Genomic DNA, 26,612 nt, shown 5'->3' with positions numbered 1-26,612 from the left:
AATTTTAAAACCTGTGTGTTGCTCAACCAAATGTCGGTCAGCGAGCACAGATTTTTTTTCATTTATTCCTTCTTGGGATGTGAGCGTCACTGGTGAGGCCAGCATTTATTACTCATCTCTAATTGCCCTTGGAAAGATGCTAGTGAGCTGACTTCTTGAACTGCTGCAGTCCATAATAAGCGCACCAAAAACCTGTGTGGGAGAGAGACAGAGAGGAGTGGAGCCTGAGGAGCAGGGGATAACTGGAAAAGTGACAGAGTGACGTCACATTGAACAGTGAGAGCAGGCAAACAGAGAGCAGCTGGGGTCAGTATTCACGTAAGTTTTTAATTTAATTTAATTGAATCAACATAGAGTAAGGCTTGATTGATTTATAAGTATATAAACTAAAGACTAGAGCGGATTAAACAAACTAAAGACCAGTCGGAAATTTAAATAACAAATTAAAATCTAATTATATAAAATAGAGATGCAGGACCAGGTGATGTGTTGTACCTGAATGATGTGGGAGCTGGTTGACCACATTGTGGTTCCTAGTGAACACATCTGTAGCAAGTGTTGGCTGTTCGAGGAACTCCGGCTCAGAGTTGGTGAGCTGGAGTCTGAGCTTCGGACACTGCGACGCATCAGGGAGGGGGAGAGTTACCTGGATGCTGTGTTTCAGGAGGCAGTCACACCCCTTAGATTAACTTCCTTGAATTTGGCCAGTGGTCAGGGACAGGAGGGTGTGAATATGAGTGAGGCAGATAGAGGGATCCAGGAAGTCGTGCTGCAGGAGCCTCAGCCATTGTCCTTGTCCAACAGATTTGAGATTCTTGCTCCTGTGTGGACAAGAGCAGGGACTGTAGGGAGGATGAGCAAACTGACCACAGCACCATGGTACAGGGAGCCATTCAAGTGGGGGGAGGAAAGAGAAATGTAGTCATAATCGGGGATAGTATAGTTAGGGGCATAGACACTGTTCTCTGTGGCCAGGATTGAGAGTCCCGAAGGCTGCGTTGCCTACCTGGTGCCAGGGTTCAGGATATCTCATCTGGGCTGCAGAGGAACTTTGGAATGGGAGGGGAAAGATCCAGTTGTCATGGTCCACGTAGGTACCAACGATATAGATAGAACGGGGTTAGAGGTTCTGCTGAGGGAATATGAGCAGCTAGAGTTCAGTTGCATGGAAAAGCAGGAAGTTAAAGGAGAAGGTAGGAGTGCAGGTTAGTAGTGAGGCTGATTGTTACCAGAAAATAAAAGGAAGGGACAGAATGTGTGAACATCATATTGCACCAAGGAATCGTACAAGAGTAGGGAAATTTAATAATAGAACAAACTTAAAGGCTTTGTATCTGAATGCACGGAGCATTCAGAATAAAATAAATGAGTTAACAGCGCTAATAGAGACAAATGGGTATGATTTAGTGGTGATTACTGAGACATGGTTGCAGGGAAACCAGGTTTGGGAATTGAATATCCAAGGGTACTCAGTATTTCAGAAGGATAGACAGGAAGGAAAAGGAGGTGGTGTAGCTTTGTTAGTGAAGGAAGAGATCAGTGCTGTAATGAGAAACGATATAGGCACTGGAGATCAAGACGTAGAATCAGTCTGGATAGAAATAAGAAATAGCAAGGGAAAGAAGTCACTGGTGGGAGTAATCTGTAGGTCCCAAACAGTAGTTCCGCAGTGGGGCACAGTATAAACCAGGAAATACTGGGGGCTTGTAAGAAAGGTACGGCAATAATCATGGGTGATTTTAATATGCATATAGACTGGGTTAGTCAAATTGGCAAGGGTAGCCTCGAGGGAGAGTTCATTGAATGTATTAGAGATTGTTTTTTGGAACAATATGTTGTGGAACCAACCAGGGGGCAGGCTTTTCTAGATTTGGTATTGTGTAATGAGATGGGATTAATAAATGATCTCATTGTTAAGGATCCTCGAGGGAAAAGTGATCATAGCATGCTAGAATTTCAAATTCAGTTTGAGCGCGAGAAGCTGGAGTCCCACACGAACGTTCTGGAGTTAAACAAAAGTAATTACATAGGCATGAGGAAAAGTTTGCCCCTGGTGGACTGGGCAGGAAGACAAAAAGGTAGGACAGTTGACGAGCAGTGGCAGATGTTTAAGGAGATATTCAATTTATCCCAACTAAAATATATTCCAGAGAGGAAGAAAGATTCTAGGAGGGGGAAAAAACATCTTTGGCTATCGACGTTAAGGATAACATAAAGACAAAAACTAAGGCATACCATATTGTAAAGGCCAGTGGCAGGCTGGAAGATTGGGAAACTTTTAAAGATCAACAAAGGGTTACTAAAAAGTATTAAAAAGAGCAAAGGTAAATTATAAAAGAAAACTAGCGCAAAATATAAAAATGGATAGCAAAAGCTTCTATAAGTATATAAAAGGTAAGAGAGTAGCTAAAGTGAATGTTGGTCCATTGGAGGATGAGACTGGGGAGTTAATAGAAGGGAACACAGAAGTGGCGGAGACACTAAATCAGTATTTTGCTTCGATTTTCATGGTGGAGGACACTAGTACCATCCCAGTAGTACCAGGTAATGCAGAGGTTATGGAAAGGGAGGAACTTGGAACAATCATCATCACTAGGGAAAAAGTACTGAGCAAACTGTTGGGATTGAAGGCAGACAAGTCCCCAGGGCCTGATGGCCTACATCCAAGGGTCTTAAAGGAAGTGGCAGCGGAGATAGTGGATCCATTGGTTATAATATTCCAAAATTCTCTGGATACGGGAAAGGTTCCTGTGGATTGGAAAAAAGCTAACATAACGCCCTTATTCTAAAAGGGAGGGAAGCATAAAGTAGGAAACTATAGACCAGTTAATTTAACATCTGTTAAATTGGGAAATTGTTAGACTCCATTATAAAATAACAGGACATTTAGAAAGTCAAAATGCAATCCATCAGAGTCAGCATGGTTTTATGAAGGGTAAATCGTGTTTGACTAATTTGCTGGAGTTCTTCAAAGATGTAACAAGTAAAGTGGATAATGGGGATCTAGTAGATGTAGTTTATCTGGACTTCCAGAAGGCATTTGATAAGGTGCCACACAAAAGGTTAATGCGCAAGGTAAGTTCAAATTGGGTTAGGGGCCATTTTTTAGCTTGGATAGAGGATTGGCTAACCAACAGAAAACAAGAGTCGGGATAAATGGGTCTTTTTCTGGTTGGCAAGATGTTACTAGTGGGGTGTCACAGGGTTCAGTCCTCGGGCCCCAACTATTTACAATCTATATAAATGACTTGGATGCAGGGATAGAACGTACAATAGCCAAATTTGCAGATGACACTAAAATAGGTGGGATAGTAAGTTGCAATAAAGAAATAAGAAATCTACAAATGGATATGGATAGGCCAGATAAATGGGCCAAAATTTGGCAGATGGATTTTAAGTGTGAGGTTATCCGTTTTGGTCAGAAGAATAGAAAGGCAAATTATTATCTAAATGGAGAGAAACCTCCGAGTGCTTTGGTGCAGGGTGATCTGGGTGTCCTCGTGCATGAATCGCAGAAAACTAGTATGCAGGTGCAGCAGGTGATGAGGAAGGCAAATGGAATTTTGGTATTTATTGCTAAAGGAATAGAGTATAAAAGTAGGGAAGTGTTGCTGCAACTGTACAAGGCATTGGTGAGACCACACCTGGAGTATTGCGTTCAGTTTTGACTTGAGAAAGGATATAGTTGCATTGGAGGCAGTTCAGAGGATGTTCACTAGATTGATTCCAGACAAGGGGGGCTTGTCTTATGAAGAGAGATTGAGCAGTTTAGGCCTTTACTCTCTGGAGTTTAGAAGAATGAGAGGAGATCTAATTGAGGTATATAAGATGATTAAGGGGATTGACAAAGTAGATGTAGAGAGGATGTTTCCTCTTGTGGGGCAATCTAGAACGAGAGGTCATAGTTTTAGGATAAGGTGTAGCAGATTTAAAACACAGATTAGGAGAAATTACTTCTCTCAAAGGGTCGTGAATCTGTGGAATTCACTACCCCAGAGTGTGGTGGATGCCGGGACATTGGGTAAATTTAAGGAGGAGATAGACAGATTTTTAATTAGAAATGGATTGAAGGGTTATGGAGAAGGGGCAGGAAAGCGGAGTTGAGGCCAAGATGAGATCAGACATGATCGTATTGAATGGCAGAGCAGGCTCAAGGGGCTGAATTGCCTACTTCTGCTCTTAGTTCTTATGTTCTTATATGGTGTAGGTACACCCACAGTGCTGGTAAGGAGGGAGTTGCAGGATTTTGACCAAGTGATGGTGAAGGAATGGTAATTATAGTTCTAAGGCAGGATGGTGAGTGACCTGTTAGAGAATTTGCAGGTGGTGGTGTTCCAATGGGCCTGCTGCTCTTGTCCTTCTAGGTGTTAAGAGGTCGCGGGTCTGGAATGTGCTGTTGAAGGAGCCTTGGTGAGTTGCAGCATTGGATCTTGTAGATGGTGCACACTCCTCCCACTGTGTGCCAGTGGTGGAGGAATGAATGTTTAAAATGGTGGATGGGGCGCAAGTCAAGCGAGCTGCTTTGTTCTGGATGGTGCTGAGCTTCCTGAGTGTTGTTGGAGCTGCACCCATCCTGGCAAGTGGAGAGTATTCCATCACACTGCTGACTTGTGCCTTGTAGATGATGGACAGCCTTTGGGGAGTCGGGAGGTGAGTTATTTGCTGCAGAATTGCCAGCTTCGACCTGCTCTTGTAGCCACAATATTTATAAAGGGTGATGGGTGAAAGGGACTTGTGTGAGTTAGGGTACAAAGTTTTGGATAAGCTTATGTTTATGGAGGGTGGAAGTTAAAGCCAAGTAATACATAATTGTGCAATGCCACATAACTGCATTTTTTAAAAAATAGCTTCTTAATTTTCTCTGATTTCCTTTTCAGTTTAGTTTTCCAGACTAACTTGAAATGTTACATTTCCTGTTTGCAGTACCTTTTTATCCTTTAGACATTTTCTAGGCTGCTAATGACGTTAAAAGCTTCTCTCTTATTCTCGCTTCCGTTTTTCTTTTTATTGTATTGAAATCTCCTAAGACAGAAGGGAGGATCAAATAAAGCAAGGGGCAGTGGGAGAGAAAAATCATTAGCAAAAGAACGGAACAAAATTGTATTTTTTTTCAAAAGCAAGAATGAAGATACCGAAAAGGTTGAGACATAAATGCATAACAATTTGGATAAAGGTAAAAGGAGCAACAAGAACACAAGTTTGAGGAACGAAGAAACCAGGATAAACATTGAGGCAAAATGAACTCGACAACCTGATGAAAAGATTAAAGTAAATTCTAAAACATTTTGACATGTCTGTTCTCTTCGGAATGTATTACCAAAGGTGTTGGACCCAAGAGATAAAATGCATGTTTTGAGCTAGAAGTAATACATGGCTCTCTGTCTGATAAGCCATGATGTTTTGAAAATGTTGTTTCATTTTCTGATTTATATATCTGGACAAATAAAAAGAATAGATTGTTGTGGACAAATAGTGGAGTTGACTTTCAGGAGCACTGAGTTGGCTGTTACCTTGATATCTCAGCAGTTCTGAATAATATAATAAAGCAGTTTGTTCTGCACAAAATCCATCAGGAGGAAATAATTAGTGTTTTCTTTAATCCTTCAAGTGAGCCTTTCGTGTGTCTATTTGGATGGTAAAGAATGTGCGTTTTATGCTCCCAAATCATATGGGCCTTATTTAATTCATAATGACACCCATATGTCACCAAGGTATATCATTTTTCTTCCATTGTATGATGTTTAGAAGTCTTGTTAAATATATATCGTCATAAGTTGCATATTTTTGTTTCAGTTGTGGTTACGTAGATTTGCTTAATTTAAAAACCTGATTCTGGAAGCTCAGAATTTGTCTGATGTATGCTAGATCCAAGGCAGAGGGAATCTGAGTGACTTGTCTGAAGTCCACAACCGTTCCACATTTGCTATGGTGGGATTTATTAAACACTGTTTAATAGAATAGCTGTTACTTATGCTCAAATAGGACAGCAACTTCAGATTAAGTCAGATTGTTGGAGACTTTAAATTAAAATTTAGATAACCTTTTCTTATTGTCTCCTTTCTATACCTGATTTGATATTGAAGTCACCTATTTTAATTAGCACTTCCTGATTCAGACACTGAGCTGCTCAATTCACATAGGTCCCTTATTTCCTATAGAGGGTGCTGCAATGTTTGACAGCAAGTTGCTCTGCAAAACCCTATGGAAAGTCTATTGGCCAGTGCAAATCAAACAAACAGCTATTGCTATTTAAAAACAGCAAGTGCTGGAAATACTCAGCAGGTCAGGCAGCATCTATGGAGCGACAAGCAGAGTTAACATTTCAGGGCTGTGATCTTTGATCAGAACTGGCAAAGGTTAGAATAGAATTAGGTTTTAAGCAAGTGATGTGGGTGGGGGGGGGGGTGGGGGGGCGGTGGTTCAGTGGGGAAGAGAACAAAAGGGAAGGTAAGTGATAAGGCAGAGGGTAGGAGTGATAAGTAACCAAGATATCATGGAGCAAAGGCAAAGAGTGTGTTAATGCTAGTGGTGAAAGGCAAAGCATTAGTCCAGAGAGAGTGTTAATGGCAGAATAATGAGCAGCTCTGTCCAAAAGTACGTGAAAAACAGGCACATGGTTAAAAAAATAAAATAAAGTGATGAAAAATATAAAAGAAGCCAGTCACGCTCTGAAATTGTTGAACTCGATGTTGAGTCCACAAGGCTGTAGAGTGCCTAATTGAAAGATGAGGTATTGCTCCTTGAGCTTGCATTGATGTTCACTGGAACACTGCAACAAGCCAAGGATAGAAATGCGGGCATGAGAGCGGGGGTGGGGGGTGTTGAAATGGCAAACAACCGGAAGCTCAGGGTCATGCTTTTGGACTGAGCGAAGGTGTTCCACATAGTGGTCACCCAATCTACCTTTGGTGTCTCCAATGTAGAGGCAACCGCAGCGTGTGCAGTATACTAAATTGAAGTAAATCGCTGCTTCACTTGGAAGGAGTGTTTGGGACCTTGGATGGTGAGGAGAGAGGATGTTAAAGGGTAGGTATTACACCTCCTGCAATTGCATGGGAAGGGGACATGGTATCGGAAGTGAAGGAGGAGTGGACCAGTGTGTCGTGGACGGAACGATCCTTTGGAATGCTGACACGGGAGGGGAAGGGAAGATGTGTTTGGTGGTGGCATCATGCTGGAGGTGGCAGAGGATGATCCTTTGGATGTGGAAGCTGGTGGAGTGGAAAGTGAGGACAAGGGGAACTATGTCGCGGTTCTGAGAGGGAGGAGAAGGGGTGAGGGCAGAAGTGCGGGAAATGGGTCTGACGCAATCGAGGCCCTGTCAACCACAGTGGGGGAGAATCCATGTTTGAGGAAAAAGGAATGTAAGTCAGAAGTGCTGTTGTGGAAGGTTGCATCATCAGAACAGATGCGTCGGAGATGGAGAAACTGGGAGAATGCGATGGAGTCCTTACAGGAAACAGGGTGTGAGGAACTGTAGTCAAGGTAGCCGTGAGAGTCAGTGGCCTTATAATTAATATTAGTGGATAGCCTATCCCCAGAGATGGAGACAGAGAAGTCGAGGAAGGGAAGCGTTGGAGATGCATCATGTCGAGGTGAGAGAAGAGTGAAAATTAGAAGCAAAGTTGTTAAAGTTATTCAGTTCGGGGCAAGAGCAGGAAGTGGCACTGATACAGTCATCAATGTACCAGAAAAAGAGGTGAGGGAGGGGGCCTGAGTATGGCTGGAACAAGGAATGTTAGACATATCCCACAAAAAGACAGGCATAACTAGGAACCATGTGGGTATCCATAGCAATACCTTTTATTTGAAGGAAGTGAATGGGGTTGAAGTAGAAGTTGTTCAATGCAAGAACAAGTTCAGCTAGGCGGAGGAGGGTGGTGGTGGATGGGCACTGGCTGGCCTCTGTTCAAGGAAGAAGCAGAGAGCCCTAAGACTGTCCTGGTTGGGGGATGGAGGTGTAGGGAGATTGGACGTCCATAGTGAAGAGGAGGTGGTTAGGGCTAGGAAACTGGAAATTGACGTAGGGTGTCAGAAGAGTCACAGATGTTGGTGGGACGAGATTGGACCGGGGGCGAAAGGATAGAGTCAAGATGGGAAGAAATAAGTTCAGTCGGCAGGAACAGGCTGAAACGATGGGGCTACCAGGACAATCCTGTTTGTGGATTGCGGGAAGGAGGTAGAAGCAGGCTGTCCTGATTTGCGGGACTCTGAGGTTGGAAGCTGTAGAGGGATGATCTCTGGAGGAGATGAGATCAGTGGCTAGTGACAGTCTTGGCGACAGTGGCTTGATGTTCAGTGGTAGGGTCATGGTCCAGGGGAGGTAGGAAGAAGAGTCTGAGTTGGCGCTCAACCTCTGCAAGGTAGAGGTCGGTACGCCGGACCACAACCGCTCTCATGCCCACATTTTTGCTCTTGGCCTGCTGCAGTGTTCCAGTGAGCATCAGTGCAAGCTCGAGGAGCAGCACCTCATCTTTTGACTAGGTAATCAGCAGCCTTGTGAACTCAACATTGAGTTCAGCAATTTCAGAGCATGACTGACCTTTTTATGTTTTTCTGTTGTTTTATCATTTTATTTTATTTTTTAACCGTGTGCCTGTTTTTCATGTGCTTTTGGACAGAGCTGCTCATTACTCTGCCATTAACACTCTGGATTAATGCTTTGTCTTTCACCACTAGCATTAACACATTCTTTGCCTTTGTCCCATGACAACTTTGTTACCTAATCTCTCCAGTCCTCTGCCCTATCACACACCATCTCTTTTGTTCTCTTCCTCACCAAACTACCCCTGCCCCCCCTTCACTTGGTTAAAACCTAATTCTTTTCTAACTTTTGCCAGTTCTGATGATGAAACGTTAACTCTGCTCCTATCTCTACAGATGCTGCCTGACCTGCTGAGTATTTCCAGCATGTTTTTATTTCAGATTTCCAGCATCTGCTGTGTTTTGCTTTTATTTTAGCTATTGCCATTTGTTTGTCATTCACAGCAAAATCTGTCTCATGATGTTTCCTAAGTTAGGTGGCTCTCTATATTAAATAGTATGTCTAAGTAAACAGAAAACCAAGATACTAATGAAAGACTCAGTAGAAATTAGCTGATTTAAATCATTTGAGTTGGGGAAGGAGGGATGGTGGATGTCTGGATTTGGACTCTGTTTTATTTGTTTGCAAAGGAAGAATAATGAAAAGCGCAGTCCGTATTTTTCATCACTAACCTAAAACTCAAGTTTCAACGCATCACTGTTATATGTTTCTAAACAAAAAAAAAAGTCAAGCATTTTTTTCAAGGAGACTTCTCAGTTATAGAGAGTTTTGGGGTTTCTTGGCCAGAATGGTTTTTAAATAGCTCAAATTATGGTCTTAACCATATCAAATTCAGGTAGGAATAAAGTTAATGACTACTTTACCCTTTCCAGCAGTCTGGGTAGATTTTCAACTTGCTGATCAGCTGAAAAAGTGGAATGACGGATAAGCTGTCCTTACAGAAATAGCCCTATTTTCATCTCCATTGTTGAAATTAAAATCGCAACCTTTCAAATACGGGCAGTCAATCCACAATGCAAGTTTTATCTCTCAGTGCTGCATTGGAGTGTCAGCCTTGATATTAATGCTCAAGTCCTGGAATGGGACCTCCTGACTTGGAGGGGAGCGTGCTACCAATTGAGCCACGGTTTTGAGTTCAAGATGTCCTGTTGCAGTTTTACACAAATTGGCAGCTATTCCATTCAAAAAGCAGTGTGGAAGAAACATTAAGGGTGTTAACCTCTTGATAAAAACAATTCCTGGTCCATTCAAAAATGGGGAGAATAAATATTGCATATCTGTTGTAGTTTTAATAAATGGTGTATTCAATGGAGGCATCCTAAATATGTATGCCCCTCGAATGGGTGACCTAATATTCATCTCAAGTATATTTTTAACTTTGTTCAATTTGTAGAACATTGAATTTTGATTTTCCAATTGTTCGACTCCCCTAGGTGGATCAATCTAAGAATGATTCCCAACACAGCAGCAGGTAGATTGTCATATCAGACCAGCATAATTCATGCTTGGTAAAATGTGATTGACTTAGTTGGAACTTTTTGATCTCTGGATGTGTCTATCTCCCAGATAACATGATATAGGTTTTGCTTGTGGAAAAAATGAATTAAGTTCTAAATTAATCCTTTGAATACCCTTGACACAAGAGATCTGAAATCTCTGGAAAGCACCTCTAGGGATTTGTTATTTTGGTTCCAGAAAACTGCTAGAAGTATTGGTGAAAGTTTGATAGATTATTGCTTTGTATCTGCTGATTTTTATTTTTATATATATGTATGTGTGTGTGTGTATAAATCTTCCAACAACTTGTGGTTTATTTTTCCCCTACGTGTTGGAGGGATTTGGAGACATGGTTTGCATCCCATAAATTTTTCCAGTGTGTAACTTGAGTAATTATTGGTCCCATGACATGCTGGCCATTCATTCCACACAGGGGAAGCATATATTTAAGATGGAGATGGCAGCTAGATTCAGCCCAGTGTACATGTCCCACACAACCAGGGAACAGAAACTGAAAAAGACGGTACACATTAAGGAAACTGTCATGGTTAGACAATCGAAACATACCAATTACCAGCTAGAGTTCCAAGTATGCATGCCACAAAGTGTTGCTTTTCAGCTATTAGGTTTCCTATTTACTGCTTCACAACTTTACAGCTCCTAAATTGCTTCTCATTCACACCCTTACTTCAGCAGGCCATATTTAAGTTGCATCTTGAATGCCTTGCCATGCATGGATCTTCAAAGGCTTTCACACAAAATCACTGTAATCTAGCCTAGTTGCATGGTTACTTATAGATGTCAGGCTGGGCAGAGGTTTGAGTATACATCTGTTACTCCTTCAATGTCTTGAGATTCCTTTGCTTGAGTAACAAGATGACTTGTTCAGGAGAACAATCATGGACTAAGATTCACAAATTCTATTCCATAGATTCTTTAAAAAGAGGCCACCATGGACATGCTTTCATACAAGGATATGGACAGAGTAGGGAAGAGTAATGTTGCTGTTTCCTGCAAGCTCAAATGATAGTAGCAGCCAGCTCTTTTGTCTGGTTCCCCTTCTCTCTCATTCTCACACAGAGATCAATACAGTACCTTGTAATGCAAGGTCTGTTTGAAGGTATCTTTCAGACCAACATTTAAACATTTCCTCTTGGTTGTTGTGGCCCCAGCAGAGCAGTCTGATCGCACTCCCACTGGCCCAGAACAAAACAGCACATCACACCTTATCCTGAATATTTGCAAACACCAACACAACTGCACAGGTCTTTACCTCCTGCAGCTCAGAAACTGCATCTTTAATGCCCACTGAATTGCAGTGCACACTCGAGGAAGGGCATGTGGCAATGGTAAGGAGAAGGCTGAATCTGCTGGCCCTAATTGGGCAGTCATGACATGCTCTTGTTCTATACTGTGGTTGCATTCAGACCGAATGAAAATGCCAGCCATGCTACTATATCATACACCTGTTTGGTCTAGACGTTGTCAGCATTTTGGCTGCTAGTCTGGAAGAAGGTACATAGAATTTGCAGGACAGAAACAGGCCAGTCTTAGTCATTTATGGCACAGAAGTAGGCCCTTTGGCTGATTGATGCCAGTGCTTTTGGTTCACAGGAGCCTCCTCCCTCTCTCCTTCATCTAATCCTATCAGTTTATCCTTCTATCCCCTCTCATGTATTTATTTAACTTACCTTTAAAGGCATCTATGTTATTCACCAACTTAGTCTTTGTGGTAGTAAGTTCCATATTCTAATGATTCTCTAAGTAAAGAAGTTTCTTGTGAATTACTTAATGGATTTATTAATGAATATTTTATATTTGTGGCAGCTAGTTTGAACTCTTTCTCCCCCCGCCCCGCTGCCCCACCCATAAGTGGGAATATCTCTACATCTACCCGATCAAATCTTTTCATGATTTTATAGACCTCTATTAGGCCCCTTAACCTTCTCTTTTCTTCAGAAAAGAGCCCCAGCCTGTTCAGTCTTTCCTGATGGTTATAATCTGCAACTACAAATAAAAGCAGAATAATTTTGAGTGAGGTGACGGCCTTAACTGCCACCAGCAGTGTCATCCTGTTGATGTAGGTTGGCAGCTGGTGATCTTGCAGAGTATGGCACAGCTCTGCAACTGGCTTCCTGCTGACACTGAGCATGTGCGATTAGTTTCCCTCATTTATTACCAGATGGGTGTCATAGGGCCAGCAAACATGGTTGGCAGAATGGTGGGTGTGAGCAGTTTGGCCCCAGTGCCTTCTGATCTCTCTATGAAGTGGCTCCTTTTATACTGTATTTCTTCAACCATTAAATACAGTCATTAGGGAACGTCAAAATCAGTTTTTATCATTAATTTTAATTTGACTTATTGACTACTGTGGACATTGTAATTTTCACTTTGATGCTTTAATTGTGTCCCTGAGCTCTTGTGAAAGTCTGTATTGTAAGAGTGCCATTTTCATATCCTCTCTTTGCAGCTCTTCCTGGTCTGTGAATGTCTTGACAGTGCACCAATTACAGTTGGCATTCTGATGTATTGGTGGAGAAAAAATATTTAGTTATATGACCTCTCATGACAAAATTCTCTGAAAATGTGTTATTAAAATAGTGAAATTTTTTTTCATAAAGATACCAAAGTGCAAACCAAAACTAAAAACATACTGGCCCAGATTTTGCTGACAAAATAACAAGATGCGAATGGTGTACACAATTATGTGCAAATCAGACAGCAACATGTGAGACAGAGATACCTCATGGATTGTGAATTGCCACCAGTTGTGGCTGATTTCCATCATTAGCTTCGAGAAAATGGCATCTTGCTATTAACCTCCCTGTGATTTTCATAAAGTTGCTGTATTTGTACATTAATTGTTCATTAAACTCACCAAAAAAGTTATATCTAGTATTTAATAGCACAAGTACCCTTAACGATTTGATAATTGTTAATGACTGTCAATCAACCTCTTGACCACAAAGTAGTTATGAGGTGCCTCATCCCTTCAGGTTGTGAATTGTTTTAGGAGATTTTTAATTTAAAATTTAATTTAAAACTGAAAGTGTTTTCTGACTTTTCCTTTTGTGTCTCTTTCTCAATCTAATTTTTCTTTCCCTTGTTTTCTCTTTCAGTCCATGATTTGACCTTGAAATCACCTAATCTAATTTATCCTCTTGCTCAGTCCTTCCTCCATTTATTTCACAATCCTTAGATTTTATTGGTTAAGGTGATAATTTTTTTGTTCTATTATTGACCTAAATGCCCTGTTCCCCTTGCTGTGCTGAGATCAGCTAGCACTTCCAGCAACACTGTGGGGAAAAAAATTTTGAAGCACTTTACCTGATCGAACAAATCTTAATAGGGCATGCCACAAGATGCCCTGCTCTTGCAAAGGCTGGGTCATTGTAAAATCATTAATTTTAAAAAAGGCTGGCGAGCCTCTGGGTCAGTGTTCCCCCTAAGTTGCATGGCTGTGCAGCTCAGAAGTTAACACGCAGGCCACTTGCAAGTCGTCCCCATTAAGACACCATGCTTCCAAGGTTGTGAAAAAAATTTAAAGGGACTTCACACCAAAATGAGCAGGCAACACACAGCAACAACAACAAAAAGTAGACGGACGTTCCTCTGGCTCCTTAAGAGCTCTATTACGCATGGAACATCCTTTAAATCCACTCTAGAAATGTGAAAAGAGCACCGAGTCTGATCCTATCCTAAGCAGACATAATACCATGTGATGTTTAATCTGAATGAAACTCTCATTCCTTTGGGGTAGGACTATTTCAAGTCAGCCTAAAAGGCCTGTCTGGAAGATTACAGTTGGAGTAAAAGTTGTACAGATCAGGCTTTATAGGTTTGTGTCATATTTTCCAACTTTTGATAGTTCCGCACCGGCTTTTGCAACTGGAAAATGTAGCCATTTCGTACCTCGAAGGGTGCGACAGTCTATGTTCAAAACAATTCAGATTTGGAAGCAGCTTGAATAACAGAGTACTGTGCAAATTCAATGCTTTTCTCAAGGTTATGTTTTATTTTGTATGCTAAGTGCAGATTCAAATTCTCTTGCAGATGGAACTGTGGTGCAAGAATACATGTTGTGTTGAGGAGAATGTTATGAAATGACAGTGGTAGTTAATCTTTTTGCATAAATAAATACCTTGTGCTGAATACAGAAGGAAGGCAACTATTGATTCTAGTTAGACTAGGCTGTGACACCTGAATCTGCAGAGCAACATAGCCAACCAGATTCAGTTGTCAGATACCTAACAATTTTTCAGGAGTGGAACAGTATATATTTGAAGCTGAAAAGACTGGAACTATTGTAAAGAGGGTTTTTTTCATTTTTATGATTAGTTTTATTGGCTTTTCTTTGAGGTCTTGTTATATACCATATGCCATTCAATGGCTAAGAGGGTAGATAGGTGACCCATTCCTAAAGCTCTGCTGCTGCTGCTTTTAGGCTATCTGCTAGGAGTTGCGTGCCAGTAAGCAGGGTTGCTTGGTCTCCCTGTGGAATTGGGCCTTGCACGTTTCTTCTGTTTCCCATTTTCAAAATAGCTGAGATCAGAAATTAAGCTATTTGGGGAATTATCTGCACTGATCCACATCCCTATCAGTATGCCTTCATCATTTTTTAAATAAATACATTTTTTCTCTTTTACATGCACCAGGGGGCACCAAGTACACACACATTGAATGTAAAATTCTGAATATGTATAGTACGATAAGAGTTGATGGGTCGTTTTCCATGTCATTAGAAATGCTTTGGATTATTTGTGAGGGAACATGCATGTGCTTCAAGCATTTGTCATTTTTAAGTTGAAAGCAAAAATATTTCAAACAAAAAATTTGCTTTCTTGTCACCAGTGTGCATTCAATGGAATATGTTTGGCAAAAAGCACAAAATACTCAGCTTGTGCTCTGATCTTATAAACAGCAAGATTTGTTACTGGTGAATTATGCTGCTATGAAGAATTTTTCATAAGGAACTGACAAATAAATCAATATTTCAATGATTTCTCAGTTTTCTATCACTAATATATCTATTCATTTGGTAGTACAGAACTTGAGTATGGCTGAAAACAGGCATTTTATCGAAGCTTTTAGTCTTGTATTCATCAGGACAATTCGCAAGAATACCAATGTAAGGGAAGCAACAAATTTATACTATATAAAAGAGTGCTGATTCCAAGTGGACTCTGGTTGGTAGAGGCGTTGCCATGGGAATGCACCAGATTACGGTGACTTGACAGTTAACTGCCAAGCTTTGATTGAAATTTAAACCAGGCAGCTTGACTCTGGCCAAGGCATTGTCCTGAGGAATGAACCAGCAAATAGCTGTCACTTATTTTGTTCAGCTGAAACAGGCGCAATGTGTGTACATGTTCGTTCTGTCTGCAAAGAACCGGGCCCTGTGTATTAATATAGCTTCCAGTACACGCACACGCCCCACACTGCAAGCACGACTGGCAATCTTAAATTGGTTGTCAGTGTAATTCTTAGCACACTGAGGATTATTTAGCAAATGCTGTCCAATCGCAGAATCACATCTAATGTTGGATACTGTGTTTTGAGCTTTGCAAGCATGGGCTGGTCTTTACCTTGCCCGTTGCGAACAGCGGAAGAGACATGTTGTTTGATACGATTCACCAGTCTTTGGGGCGTACTGGCTATATACCTAGCATCACACTGGCATTGAAATTCACATATAGCATTACTCATTTGTGTGATAGGCAGAACGTCTTTTTGGCTCGTCTGCAGCATCATGTTTGTGGTGAACACCACACGTGTTGCTACTGCATAGTGTCCGTCATTAGATGCGATTCTGCGATTGGACAGCATTGGCTAAATAATCCTCAGTGTGCTAAGAATTATGCTAACAACCAATTTAAGATTGTCAGTCAGGCTAGCAGTGTGGTGCATTTGCGTGTACTGGAAGCTACATATATTAATACACAGAGCCCTGTTCTTTGCAGACAGAAAGAACATATACACACATTTGGAACTGTTTCAGCTAAATAAAATAAGTAACAGCCATTCATTGGTTCATTCCTCAGGGCAATGCCTTGATCCATTAGAGTCAAGCTGCCTGGTTTAAATTTCAAACAAAGCTTGGCAGTTAACTGTCAGTCACCATAAACTGGTGCATTCTCCATGGCAATGCCTCTACCAATCAGAGTTCACTTGCCAACCAATCAGCACTCTCTCATATAGTATAAAGTTTTTGCTTCCCTTACATTGGTATTCTTGTGAATTGTCCTGATGAGTGCAAGACAAAAAGCTTCAAAATGGTTCTGTTTTCAGCAATACTAATATATTTGTCTTAACTTCAGGTGAAAAGCTCTTTTTGCATTTTTCACTATTGTACAACAATGCACAGTGGCGCAGTGGTTAGCACTGTAGCCTCACAGCTCCAGCGACCCGGGTTCAATTCTGGGTACTGCCTGTGTGGAGTTTGCAAGTTCTCCCTGTGTCTGCGTGGGTTTTCTCCGGGTGCTCCGGTTTCCTCCCACAAGCCAAAAGACTTGCAGGTTGGTAGGTAAATTGGCCATTATAAATTGCCCCTAGTATAGGTAGGTGGTAGGGAAATATAGGGACAGGTGGGGATGTGATAGGAATATGGGATAAGTGTAGGATTAGTATAAATGGGTGGTTGATGGTCGGCACAGACTCGGTGGGCCGAAGGGCCTGTTTCAGTGCTGTATCTCTAAACTAAACTAAACTATGACATCAGATTTGGTTAGAGACTGGCAGTTGTAATGCAATACTGCCAGGTTCTTTATAGCCTCCAGTCCTGTTGCACTGGTGTTCAATAAGCTCTGAAATCACCTGAGAAGAGGAAAAAGCAATCTAAATCTGACTGTTTTTGGTCATGGTTGCTCAAAATAAATTCTTTTCAGGTTGGTTCAAGTCTAATTTCAGGCAAACTACATGTTGTTCAATATTCTATTCATGCTTTACAGTTAAGCAAGGGAAAAGTGTACCAAAAAAATATGCTGCTGCAAAATGCAGCCACCAAATAACATTACTATTAATGAAACTGGTCAATAATAAACACATGAACTCAAGCATGACTTTTAAGAAACTAATAGTTCAAGGAATAACTGTTTCAATTGAAGTACTTTGTTAAGCAATGGAATTTATTTGTTTATTGTCCATTTTCCTTTTGTTGAGGTCAGATCGACACCAGTCCTCAGTTACACAGCAGCACAGGAAAGAATCGCCTGAAGTGAGTCTGCGTTTGGAGAGTGGACCAAGTGCTGCTATCCATTCATCACTTGCAGTCAAGAATGGTTTCTTGCAGTGCATGATTAAGAATTTCAATTCAGAGTTCCTGATGTCTTCCCTCACAAATCTAGGAGCATTTTTGGAAGATGAAGTACCTGCTGACATAATCCCTATGAAGATTGAAATAATTGATACAAGGATTAACCTGAAGGTATGATGGCTACTTTTTTGTGTAAAACAATTTTTCCCCATAACAGTGGAACACGTGATTGCCATCAAAGGTCCTGCTGCTCTTTTTTTATTACCTGTGACGATTTAGTGTCCATCCCACCTCTTTGTTTGCAATCTGCCAATTGCAGATCAGTATTTTGACAATCACAAAAGATATAAAATCTGTACTAGGATGGTGTCTGAAAGACCAGCAACTGGTGATACTGTGCTGTGAAGTTAGCACATGTTGCCTACATTAACTGGCTGAAATTGCATGTTGGATTTGTTGTAGAAAAAACAATATGGCTAACAGCACTCACCATTACTTACATGGAATTCAGACAGCATCTCCCGACGACTGCCTGTGCAGTTAAATGTGGTAATCTGGAAGTTGCTTTCTGAGATGCCCTGCTCTTCCAGAAGCTGCGCTATAACAGTATTTTGCCATTTGTTCACCATTCAAATACCTTTAACAGTGTGAAGTTGCTATACTTGGCTCAGGGATAGGAACTAAACTCACCAGAAAATGTTGGGGGCTTGTCCATTCCCATGCCAATACCTTTTTATCAGCATGGTAGTTCTTCAATTATTACCAAATAACCTCTCTGGCACTGAAAAATAACTTTTACAAGTGTGGAGTCTCATTCCTTAAGCTTTTTGTTATTGTTAGTTGCTATTAAATAAAAAAACTTTTACTCTTCCTGTCTCTTTGATCGCTCTTTAAATTCCATCTTTCGTTGCTTCTCCTAATGGCACTTTCCATACCTGACTGGATATTGAATTAAATATTCTAACTGACGCTTCTGGTTCAGACTCTGTGTGCATCAGTAAGGTTTCTTAAATCTGGTTGAGGAGATAAATAGTTGCTTGCCCTGATCCTCTGTAGAAGGCACCTTGCTGCTTTGGCTGTGTAATTTACATCAGTGCAAAATCCCAAAGAGAGTCCGTGAGAAAGTACAAATGTAATGAATGGCTGATGCTATTCATTCACCACTGAGCAAAATTCAGCCCAATTTTTCCTCCCTCCTTCTCTTTCACATCTCCATTTCCTCCTTTTCCCAATGCCTCTACCCCTTCACTCTCCCCTCTTCCCTCTTTCCCCTTCCCTCTCATCGGGAGAGTTAACATTTCAGGTCTGTGATCTTTCATCAGAACTGGAAAATATACAGCTACATTAGTTTTTGAACAAGTACAGTGGCAGAGAAAGGGGAGAGGGGAGGAAAGAACAAAAGATAAGGCCTGTGATTGGGTCGAAGGCAGGATTGACTAAATGATGAAAGGAGTGATAGTGCAAGGGAAGAGGAGATGGTAATGGGACAAGTGAAGAAACAAAAGATGGGTCAGGAGGAACTGTAAATGGCAACAGCAGAATCATTATCAGCATCTGTTGTCCAAAAACCATGGGATCAGTGGTTATGATCTAGAATTGTTGAATTCAGTTTTGAGTTGTAAGGCTGTATAGTGCTTAATCGAAAGATGAGGTGCTATCCTCGAGCTTCTGTAGTGCATCACGAGAATTGTGTAGGAAACCAAGGACAGAGAAGTCAGTAGAACTGGGATGGAGAATTAAAATGGCAAGCAACTGAAGCTCGGCGTCAAGCCTCCAGACTGAACAGAGGTGTTCAGAAAAGTGATCACCCATTTGTGTTTGGTTTCCTCAGTGTTGTAGAGATTGCATTGTGAGCTGCAAATACAAGATACTAAATTGAAATAAGTCCAAGTAAGTCACTGTTTCACCTGGAAGGGGTGTTTGGGGCCCTGGATCATGGGAAGAGAGGGAAAGGGCAGGTGTTGCATTTCCTGTGCTTGCATGGGTAGGGGAGGGGATTTTGGGAGCAATTGAAGAGTAGGCCATGGTGTCATACAAGAAATGGAGCCTTTGGATTCTGGGTGGGGAGGAGAAGATGTGTTTGGCGGCATTGTGCTGGAAATGGTAGAGGATATTGCCTGACCTGAGTATTTCCAGCATTTTCTGTTATTTCACCTTTACACCATCCACAGTATTTTGCTTTTGTATTAATGTATGGTTGTTGCATTCCAGTGTCTTACCCATTGGCTATTATTCATGACGGAGTCTGGTTAAACAATACTGGCTGTCTGACTGCAAGAAATCACTGCAAAGCCAAATCCTGCCCTCAGGCATTGTCAATGCATGCCCATTTTCAGCATAGGTTACTCTATAGAAATGAGGAACAGGACCCTGGTTGAGATCAGCTAACTGGGCACAAAGCAAAGATTGAAGCTGAGACCTACGTGGTCTGTATTGCTCAAAGTTGATGACTACCTCTGAGTTATCTGGAGAGCTCATGCTCATTCATTCATTCATCTACAAAAGTAGAGAAAATAATTCAGGAATCAGTCTAAGTTTCTGTAGGTTGGAAATATCTATGTTAATTCATAAGTATATTTAGGAGTTTGTTTCCACATCCTCTAATCCAGAACAATGCAGTCAGTAGAGGATGTACCTGATTTTGGTGTGAATGGATTCTGATCCAAGGACAAATAATGCACTATATTGAACAAAAATATGGCAGTTGGATTTGTATAATGTGTTTTGTTCTTAAGTATGTAGTTTTGCTTGTAAATATTCTAGTGGACAAGTAATTTAATGAATATCAAAATTGAAATTCTTTGTGTACGTGATTTTTTTCCTGTATTACACCACTATTTTAGGGATGGTCACTTTTTCATACAGTGGCGCAGTGGTTAGCACCGCAGCCTCACAGCTCCAGGGACCCGGGTTCGATTCTGGGTACTGCCTGTGTGGAGTTTGCAAGTTCTCCCTGTGACTGCGTGGGTTTTCGCCGGGTGCTCCGGTTTCCTCCCACTGCCAAAGACTTGCAGGTGATAGGTAAATTGGCTGTTGTAAATTGCCCCTAGTGTAGGTAGGTGTTAGAAGAATATGGAATTACTGTAGGGTTAGTATAAATGGGTGGTTGTTGGTCGGCACAGACTCTGTGGGCCGAAGGGCCTGTTTCAGTGCTGTATCTCTAAATAAAAATAAATAAATAATTAGTATGATAATGTGTAACCAAATTAGTATAATAGATCTGCTTTACAAATAGTGAACAAAATTTGGCTTGATGGGTCAAACTACAATAGATCATCATGGTGGCCCCTAACCTTTCTCATGGTCAGTAAAAATGACCGGCAATGGCTTGCAGGTACTTGCAGAGAAATTTTGTGTAACTATTCGGTGGTCATTACAAAGGCTATCAAGATCAGTTTATTGAAATGTTTGTGCAAATGTGCAAAAACAATTTTTGCACCAAGTACCTACAGGTTTTATAGTAAATGCATATATAAAAACTGTCTTTATAATTTGATTCAAAGGATGACAATCCACGCCGTGATCAGCCAGCCCGGGAACCACAGCCAGTGGAACTGTTTATTAATAATCTAATCATGCGCAGAAGTGATGATGGAACATTTTGCATTGGAGGTGAGGAATTACTTAGTTTACTGTTGCAGACATGGGGAGATCAAAAAAGTAGGAAACATAGTTTTGTGGTTTGGTTATTGTAGATATGCTTTAATTCTTATTGATGAAACTCATTGAGAGTGCACATCCTCAGCTTGGAGGTAGTGAAATTCTGTTATAAGCCCCATGACATAGTTATTTTGCCTGCATTATTTTAAGGTAGTAGGATGTTAAAATCATGTTTGAATGTTATTTTGATATTTTTTGTTGGTGTAAACATTTAAACTAATTTACATAGTTGTTCCTTTGTCACCCCTGCATCACATGCTGGATAAACAAAGAATTCCATTTTCACAATGTTCATGTATTTGGGATGAAGATTTGGTCTCAAATCATTACTGTGACAGACTGGACACTACTTCTGGTCACATCATGAGTCAATCCACAATTGTAATGGTCTGGCCACTGGCTGATTGCAGTCTAAGCGTATACCGGATTCTGACAATTTCTTGCCTAGAGAATTTTCAACCAGGTTTTCTGTGCAAACAGAGAAGAGTGGATGTTTTTGTACATCAGCTAATATCTGACTCAAGAGGAGAATTAACAAAACAATGTGGTGGTGGGTGCTGTCCTTTCACCTTGGAAATGTGAGTTGAATATAGCACAGAGTGATGAGATGAGAGTCTTCCTTCTAAAGCTGTAAGGCCCCTAAAGAAATGAATTTGAGCTGTAATTCAGTTTCTGTTAAGTGCAGATTTGCCATATAAAACTGCTCACAAATCAGTAAAATTTGGTATTCATACCAAAGAAGGCTATGCAAATGATTGGTGTGGGAAATTAAATAAATTCATACTATGTAGTTGAGAGCGCACTTCTTTTAGGGTTAAGGCACTTAATTGGGAGAGTATTATACTACAGTTGCTGTTAATATGTCTAATCTTGAAGCCACCACAGAGATTAAGCATTTTTGCTAGGTTGCAGAGATCAAAGTAGGATTCTTTCTATGCTGTCAACAGGTTTGGTTGAAAAATTAATATATTTTGACTAAATGCATGCAAAGCACTGAGTTCTTGTGACAACACTGTGTAGAAGTTTCACAGACGAAAAAAAATTGTATAAATGTTTCTCTCTGTATTTGCCATGGCTTGTTTTACATTTATATGCAGTATAGAGTTTTTTTTCCTGTTGGTGTCAGGATTCATCGTGGCCACAGGATTCATCATGGCCACATCTCTGTGGATTTGTTAGGGAGGCCAACCTCATCCAGATCAATAAATTGGAACTGTACTGTGCTGAGGATGGCAAAGTGGATATGTGCCACGATAGTCTGCCAGCAAGGGGAAATACACTTCTAAAACACAAATGTTACTGTCTACCTTTAGCCTTGTGCTTTTTAAAATTATAATTTGACAATAAACATTCCCAGTTATCTTCAAATATTCAGTTCTGGCAAGTTGAAATATTAGTTGTTTTTAATTGCAACAATTGAATTGAGTTGAGCTTGGGATCATTTTTGAAGAGAGGTGAGTGGGTGACTTCATAGCATGATTTGTTTTGGCAGCTTTATTGACTTGGTCTTGTCAGTGCTGCAGATAAGTCATTGTTCGTCAACCCACTGCCCACAATTATATTCAGGGATTCGTTCTCTGTGTTTTCAGATCAGGAGCTAAGCATTTTGTAGTGATCCTTTTTCTTGTATTTGTGTTGCGTACAATTTTCAAGGTTAATAATAATTTGTAACAGATTTTGTTTTACTATTAATCTATTATTAATTAACTAAGCTTTTTGCCTATTTACTTTAAACAAATAGATCTGTCCTGAAAAATAAACATTAGCGCTGCAATGCAAGTAAACTTGACATCAACCTGAGTCTTAACAGTCCTCTCACTTTATTAGGGTGACCTCCAAACATGACTTTGCTGTACACAAAGCGTGAAAGCATCTGGCACAAAATGGTGACTGAAAAATAACTTGCCATTTGCTGCAAAATTCAAAGGACAAATTTTCCCAAAGAATTTCTCTTAAATCATATTGATACTTTGAAGTTGAAACCTCAAATTCCCAGTCTGTCTCGGGTAATTTAGCCCAAGTTCTATTTATAGTTGGAGCACCTATTTTGGATATAGTAGTCAGAATCTTTAAATCTGGCTTGTGACTGATTGATGCTGTATTGATGATGGTAATGCCTGGTCCATGTTTCATTTCCTGATTTTGTTGTATGTTTAAGGGTTAGTAATTTTTGCGTATGTTTTGTATTTTTGATCAGGTCTGCAACTTGTACATTGTAAATTTAATGGGCTGTAGGACTAGTGATTTAATGCCTTACTATTCTTTCTAATAGATTACGTATTTACATTGGGTCTGGATGATTTCTTGTTTACTTGTGTTTCTCTCATCTAGGTGCCCAGCTATCGAGTCGGAACCCAGCAAACAGTGAATCCACAAAACAAACAGTATTATCATGCTTAAAATGTGATGCATCAAAGGAGGTCAGATATACGTCACAGTCCACTCAAACAGTTCCAAAGAAGCCATGCCCACCTGGGCAGTCAGATCTTGGAGTCATTAAGTCAGCTGCTGGATATTCAGTTGATAGGGAACAGGTAAGGACTAATTAAAAGTACAAAACAAAAAAAACACAATCTACTTAATTCATTTGTGAAACCTGGTGGAGGAGGATAGGGCATTAAAACTACAAGAATAATTTGCATTTATATAGCGTCTTTGACGTACTAAAACACCTAAGGCATTTCACTGGAGCGCTATCAAACAGAATTTGATATCAAGCCACATAAGGAGATACCAGGATATGTGACCAAAAGCTTGGCTAAGCAGGTGGATATTAAGAGCGTCTGAAAGGAGGTGAGAGAGGTGGAGAGATTTGAGGGGGGAATTAGAGTTTAGAGCCTAGGCAGCTGAATGCAAGAAAGTGCAAGAGACCTGAATTGGAGGAGTGCAGATATCTTGGAGAGTTGTATACTTGAGTTTGGAAATGCAGATTCACGGGTGCACAAAAACAGATTTTAAACATGCTGTATTGTACACATTTGTATTTCATATAAGGGCAACAACCTCAGTCTCAACATGATATTACAACCTTAGAATCAGAGAATCTTATAGGATAGAAGGAGGCTATTCAACCTGTCGTACCTATGCCAGCTCTTTGAATGAGCTGTCAATTTACTCCCATCTTTTCCTCCATGACCCCGCAAATTAATTCTCAAGTACCTGCCCAATTAGCTTTTGAAAGTTCCTGTGGAATCTGCTTCCACCACACTTGCAGGTAGTGCATTCTCGATTCTAACAACCCTCTGTGTGAACAAAGTTCTCCTGTTTTCCCCTCCACTTCTTTTACCAATTATTTAAATCTGCGACCTCTGGTTACTGACTCACTTGCCAGAGTTTCTCCCTACTCAAAACCTCTCAATTTTGAATACCTCTATTTAGGTCTTCTCTTAACCTTCATTGCTCAAAGGAGAACAATCCTAGCTTCTCCAATCTCTCCACATAACTGAAGTCCCTCATCCCTGGTATCATACAGGTAAATTTCTTCTGTACCCTCACCAACGCCATGACCTTTTTTGTAAAAGTTCCATGCCCCGAAGTGTACACAGAACTCCAGCTGAGGTCTAACCAGTGATTAGTTTACTATGACTTCCTTGTTATTGTATCCAATGCCCCTGTTTACAAAGCCAAGTATCACACATGCTATTATTAATGGCCATATCAATTTGCCCTACTACTTTCAAAAATTTGTGAATCTGCACTCCCAGTTCCCTCTACTCTTGTACCCCGCTTGAAATAGTACCGTGTAGACTACAGGGCCTTCTCATGTTGTTCCTCTCAAGTGCACAAATTCACACTTTGTGGCATTAGAGACAATATAAAATAAAGGGTACAATTCTAAAGGGGAGTTAGGAGCAGAGGGACCTGGGTTTATGTCGGCATGTGTCATTGAAGCTGGCAGGACAGGTTGAGAGCACAGTTCATAAAGCATATAGTATCTTAGGCTTTATTAATTGGGGCGTAGAGTACAAGAGCAAGGAGGTTATGTTGAACTTGTATAAGACACTAGTTCGGCCTCAGCTGGAGTATTGCGTCCAGTTCTGGGCGCCGTACTTTAGGAAAGATGTGTTGGCATTGGAGAGAGTACAGAAAAGATTCACGAGAATGGTTGCAGGGATGAGGAACTTCGGCTTTGAAGATAGATTGGAGAAGTTAGAACTGTTTGCTTTGGAGAAGAGAATGCTGAGAAGTGATTTGATAGAGGTATTCAAAATCATGAGGGTCTGGACAGAGTAGATAGGGAGAAAATGTTCCCACTCGTGAAAGGATAAAGAAGGCACAGATTTAAGGTAACTGCCAACAGAAGCAATGGCGACATGAAGAAAAACCTCTTCATGCAGTGAGTGGTTAGGATCTGGAATGCACTGCCTGTGAGTGTGGTGCAGGCAGGTTCAATCGAGGCATTCAAAAGGGAATTAGACTGTTATCTGAAAAGGAAGAGTGTGCAGAGTTATGGGGAGAAGGCGGAGGAGTGGCACTGGATGAAATGCAAATTTGGAGAATCAGTGCAGACTGAATAGGCCGAATGGTCTCCTGTGCTGTAACAATTCTGATTAAATTACATCTGCCATGTGTCTGTCCATTTCACCAGTTTGTCTATGTCTTCCTGAAGTCTGCTACTATTCTGCTCAAGTTGCCAAGTTTTGTCTCATCCGCAAACTTTAAAATTGTACTCCCTATACCCAGGTCCTGGTCCATTTATATATAACAAGAAAAACAATGGTCCAGATATCAGTCTGTTATGTGATACTTGATCAAATGCCTTTTCAAAGTCCATATATTCTTCTACTGCACTATCTTTTTCAACCTGCTTCATTAAAGAACTCAATCCATTTAGTCAGACAGGTTTTGCCTTTAACAAGGCTGCCCCTTATTAACCCCATATTAAAAGCTAAATACTGCAGATGCTGGAAACCTGAAATAAAACAAAGTGCTGGAAATAGCAGATCTGATGAAAGGTCATCGACCCGAAACGGTAACTCTGTTTCTTTCTCCACAGATGCTGCCAGACCTGCTGAGTATTTCCAGCACTTCCTGTTTTTATTCTTTATTAACCCATACTTCTTCAAGTAAAAATTAATTTTGTTCTTGATCATGGCCTCTAGTAGTTTTCTCACCACTGTCTTCAGACTGACTGGCTCCGAATTACCAAGTTTATCTCACACTCCAATTCAAAAGAGGGGAGAAACGTTTGCAATCTTCCAGGCCTTTGGCCCTATTTGCATATTAAAGGACGATTGAAAGACTGGTCAGAGCTTCTGCTATCTCCACCCTTGCTTCCCTCAGCATCCTAAGATGCATCCAATTTGGACAAATCTCGTTGACTTTAAGTGATGCCAACCTTGATAGTTGGGTAACAATGAATGATGTAGATTATGCAGCTGTTTAGCTATAAACTTGGGAAACTTGTATGTAGCTTTTAATCTGCCCCCATGTCGAGTTTAGGAAAGGGCAAGAAATTCAGGGAAATTTTGTGGCATCATCTTAGTTGCTTTTCATTGACAGAAAATATCAACTCAATATTAACCGAAGAAAAGCACTTCTCTTTTAAACAAATCCTATCGCTGGGAATTCTTTTTGATATTTCTTCTGCTCAACTGCCATAAACTTCCGTGGACATCCCAGATAGACATGTAAACATGATTTCTGCCGATCTTTTGT

The 26,612-nt window shown here is 40.7% G+C and overlaps 1 protein-coding gene across 2 annotated transcripts in view; it reads left to right on the top strand.

Annotated features, from left to right (window-relative positions):
* The window catches only part of bltp3b (bridge-like lipid transfer protein family member 3B), a 142,801-nt gene that overhangs the window by 111,972 nt on the left and 4,217 nt on the right, over positions 1-26,612 (top strand). The window contains exons 18-20 of one of the 2 annotated variants that reach the window (XM_068059075.1): positions 17,206-17,465; positions 20,798-20,906; positions 23,286-23,488. In XM_068059075.1, the coding sequence (XP_067915176.1) occupies positions 17,206-17,465; positions 20,798-20,906; positions 23,286-23,488 (572 nt within the window). Of the gene's footprint in view, positions 1-5,121; positions 5,402-17,205; positions 17,466-20,797; positions 20,907-23,285; positions 23,489-26,612 lie in introns of those variants that run through there. The other variant, XM_068059076.1, reaches the window with a different exon arrangement.

The sequence above is a fragment of the Heterodontus francisci genome, chromosome 27 (genome assembly GCF_036365525.1).
Source record: "Heterodontus francisci isolate sHetFra1 chromosome 27, sHetFra1.hap1, whole genome shotgun sequence".
Lineage (NCBI taxonomy): Eukaryota > Metazoa > Chordata > Chondrichthyes > Heterodontiformes > Heterodontidae > Heterodontus > Heterodontus francisci.
Note: the sequence above shows the minus strand (reverse complement) of the source record. Positions and strands in the feature narration are given on the sequence as shown.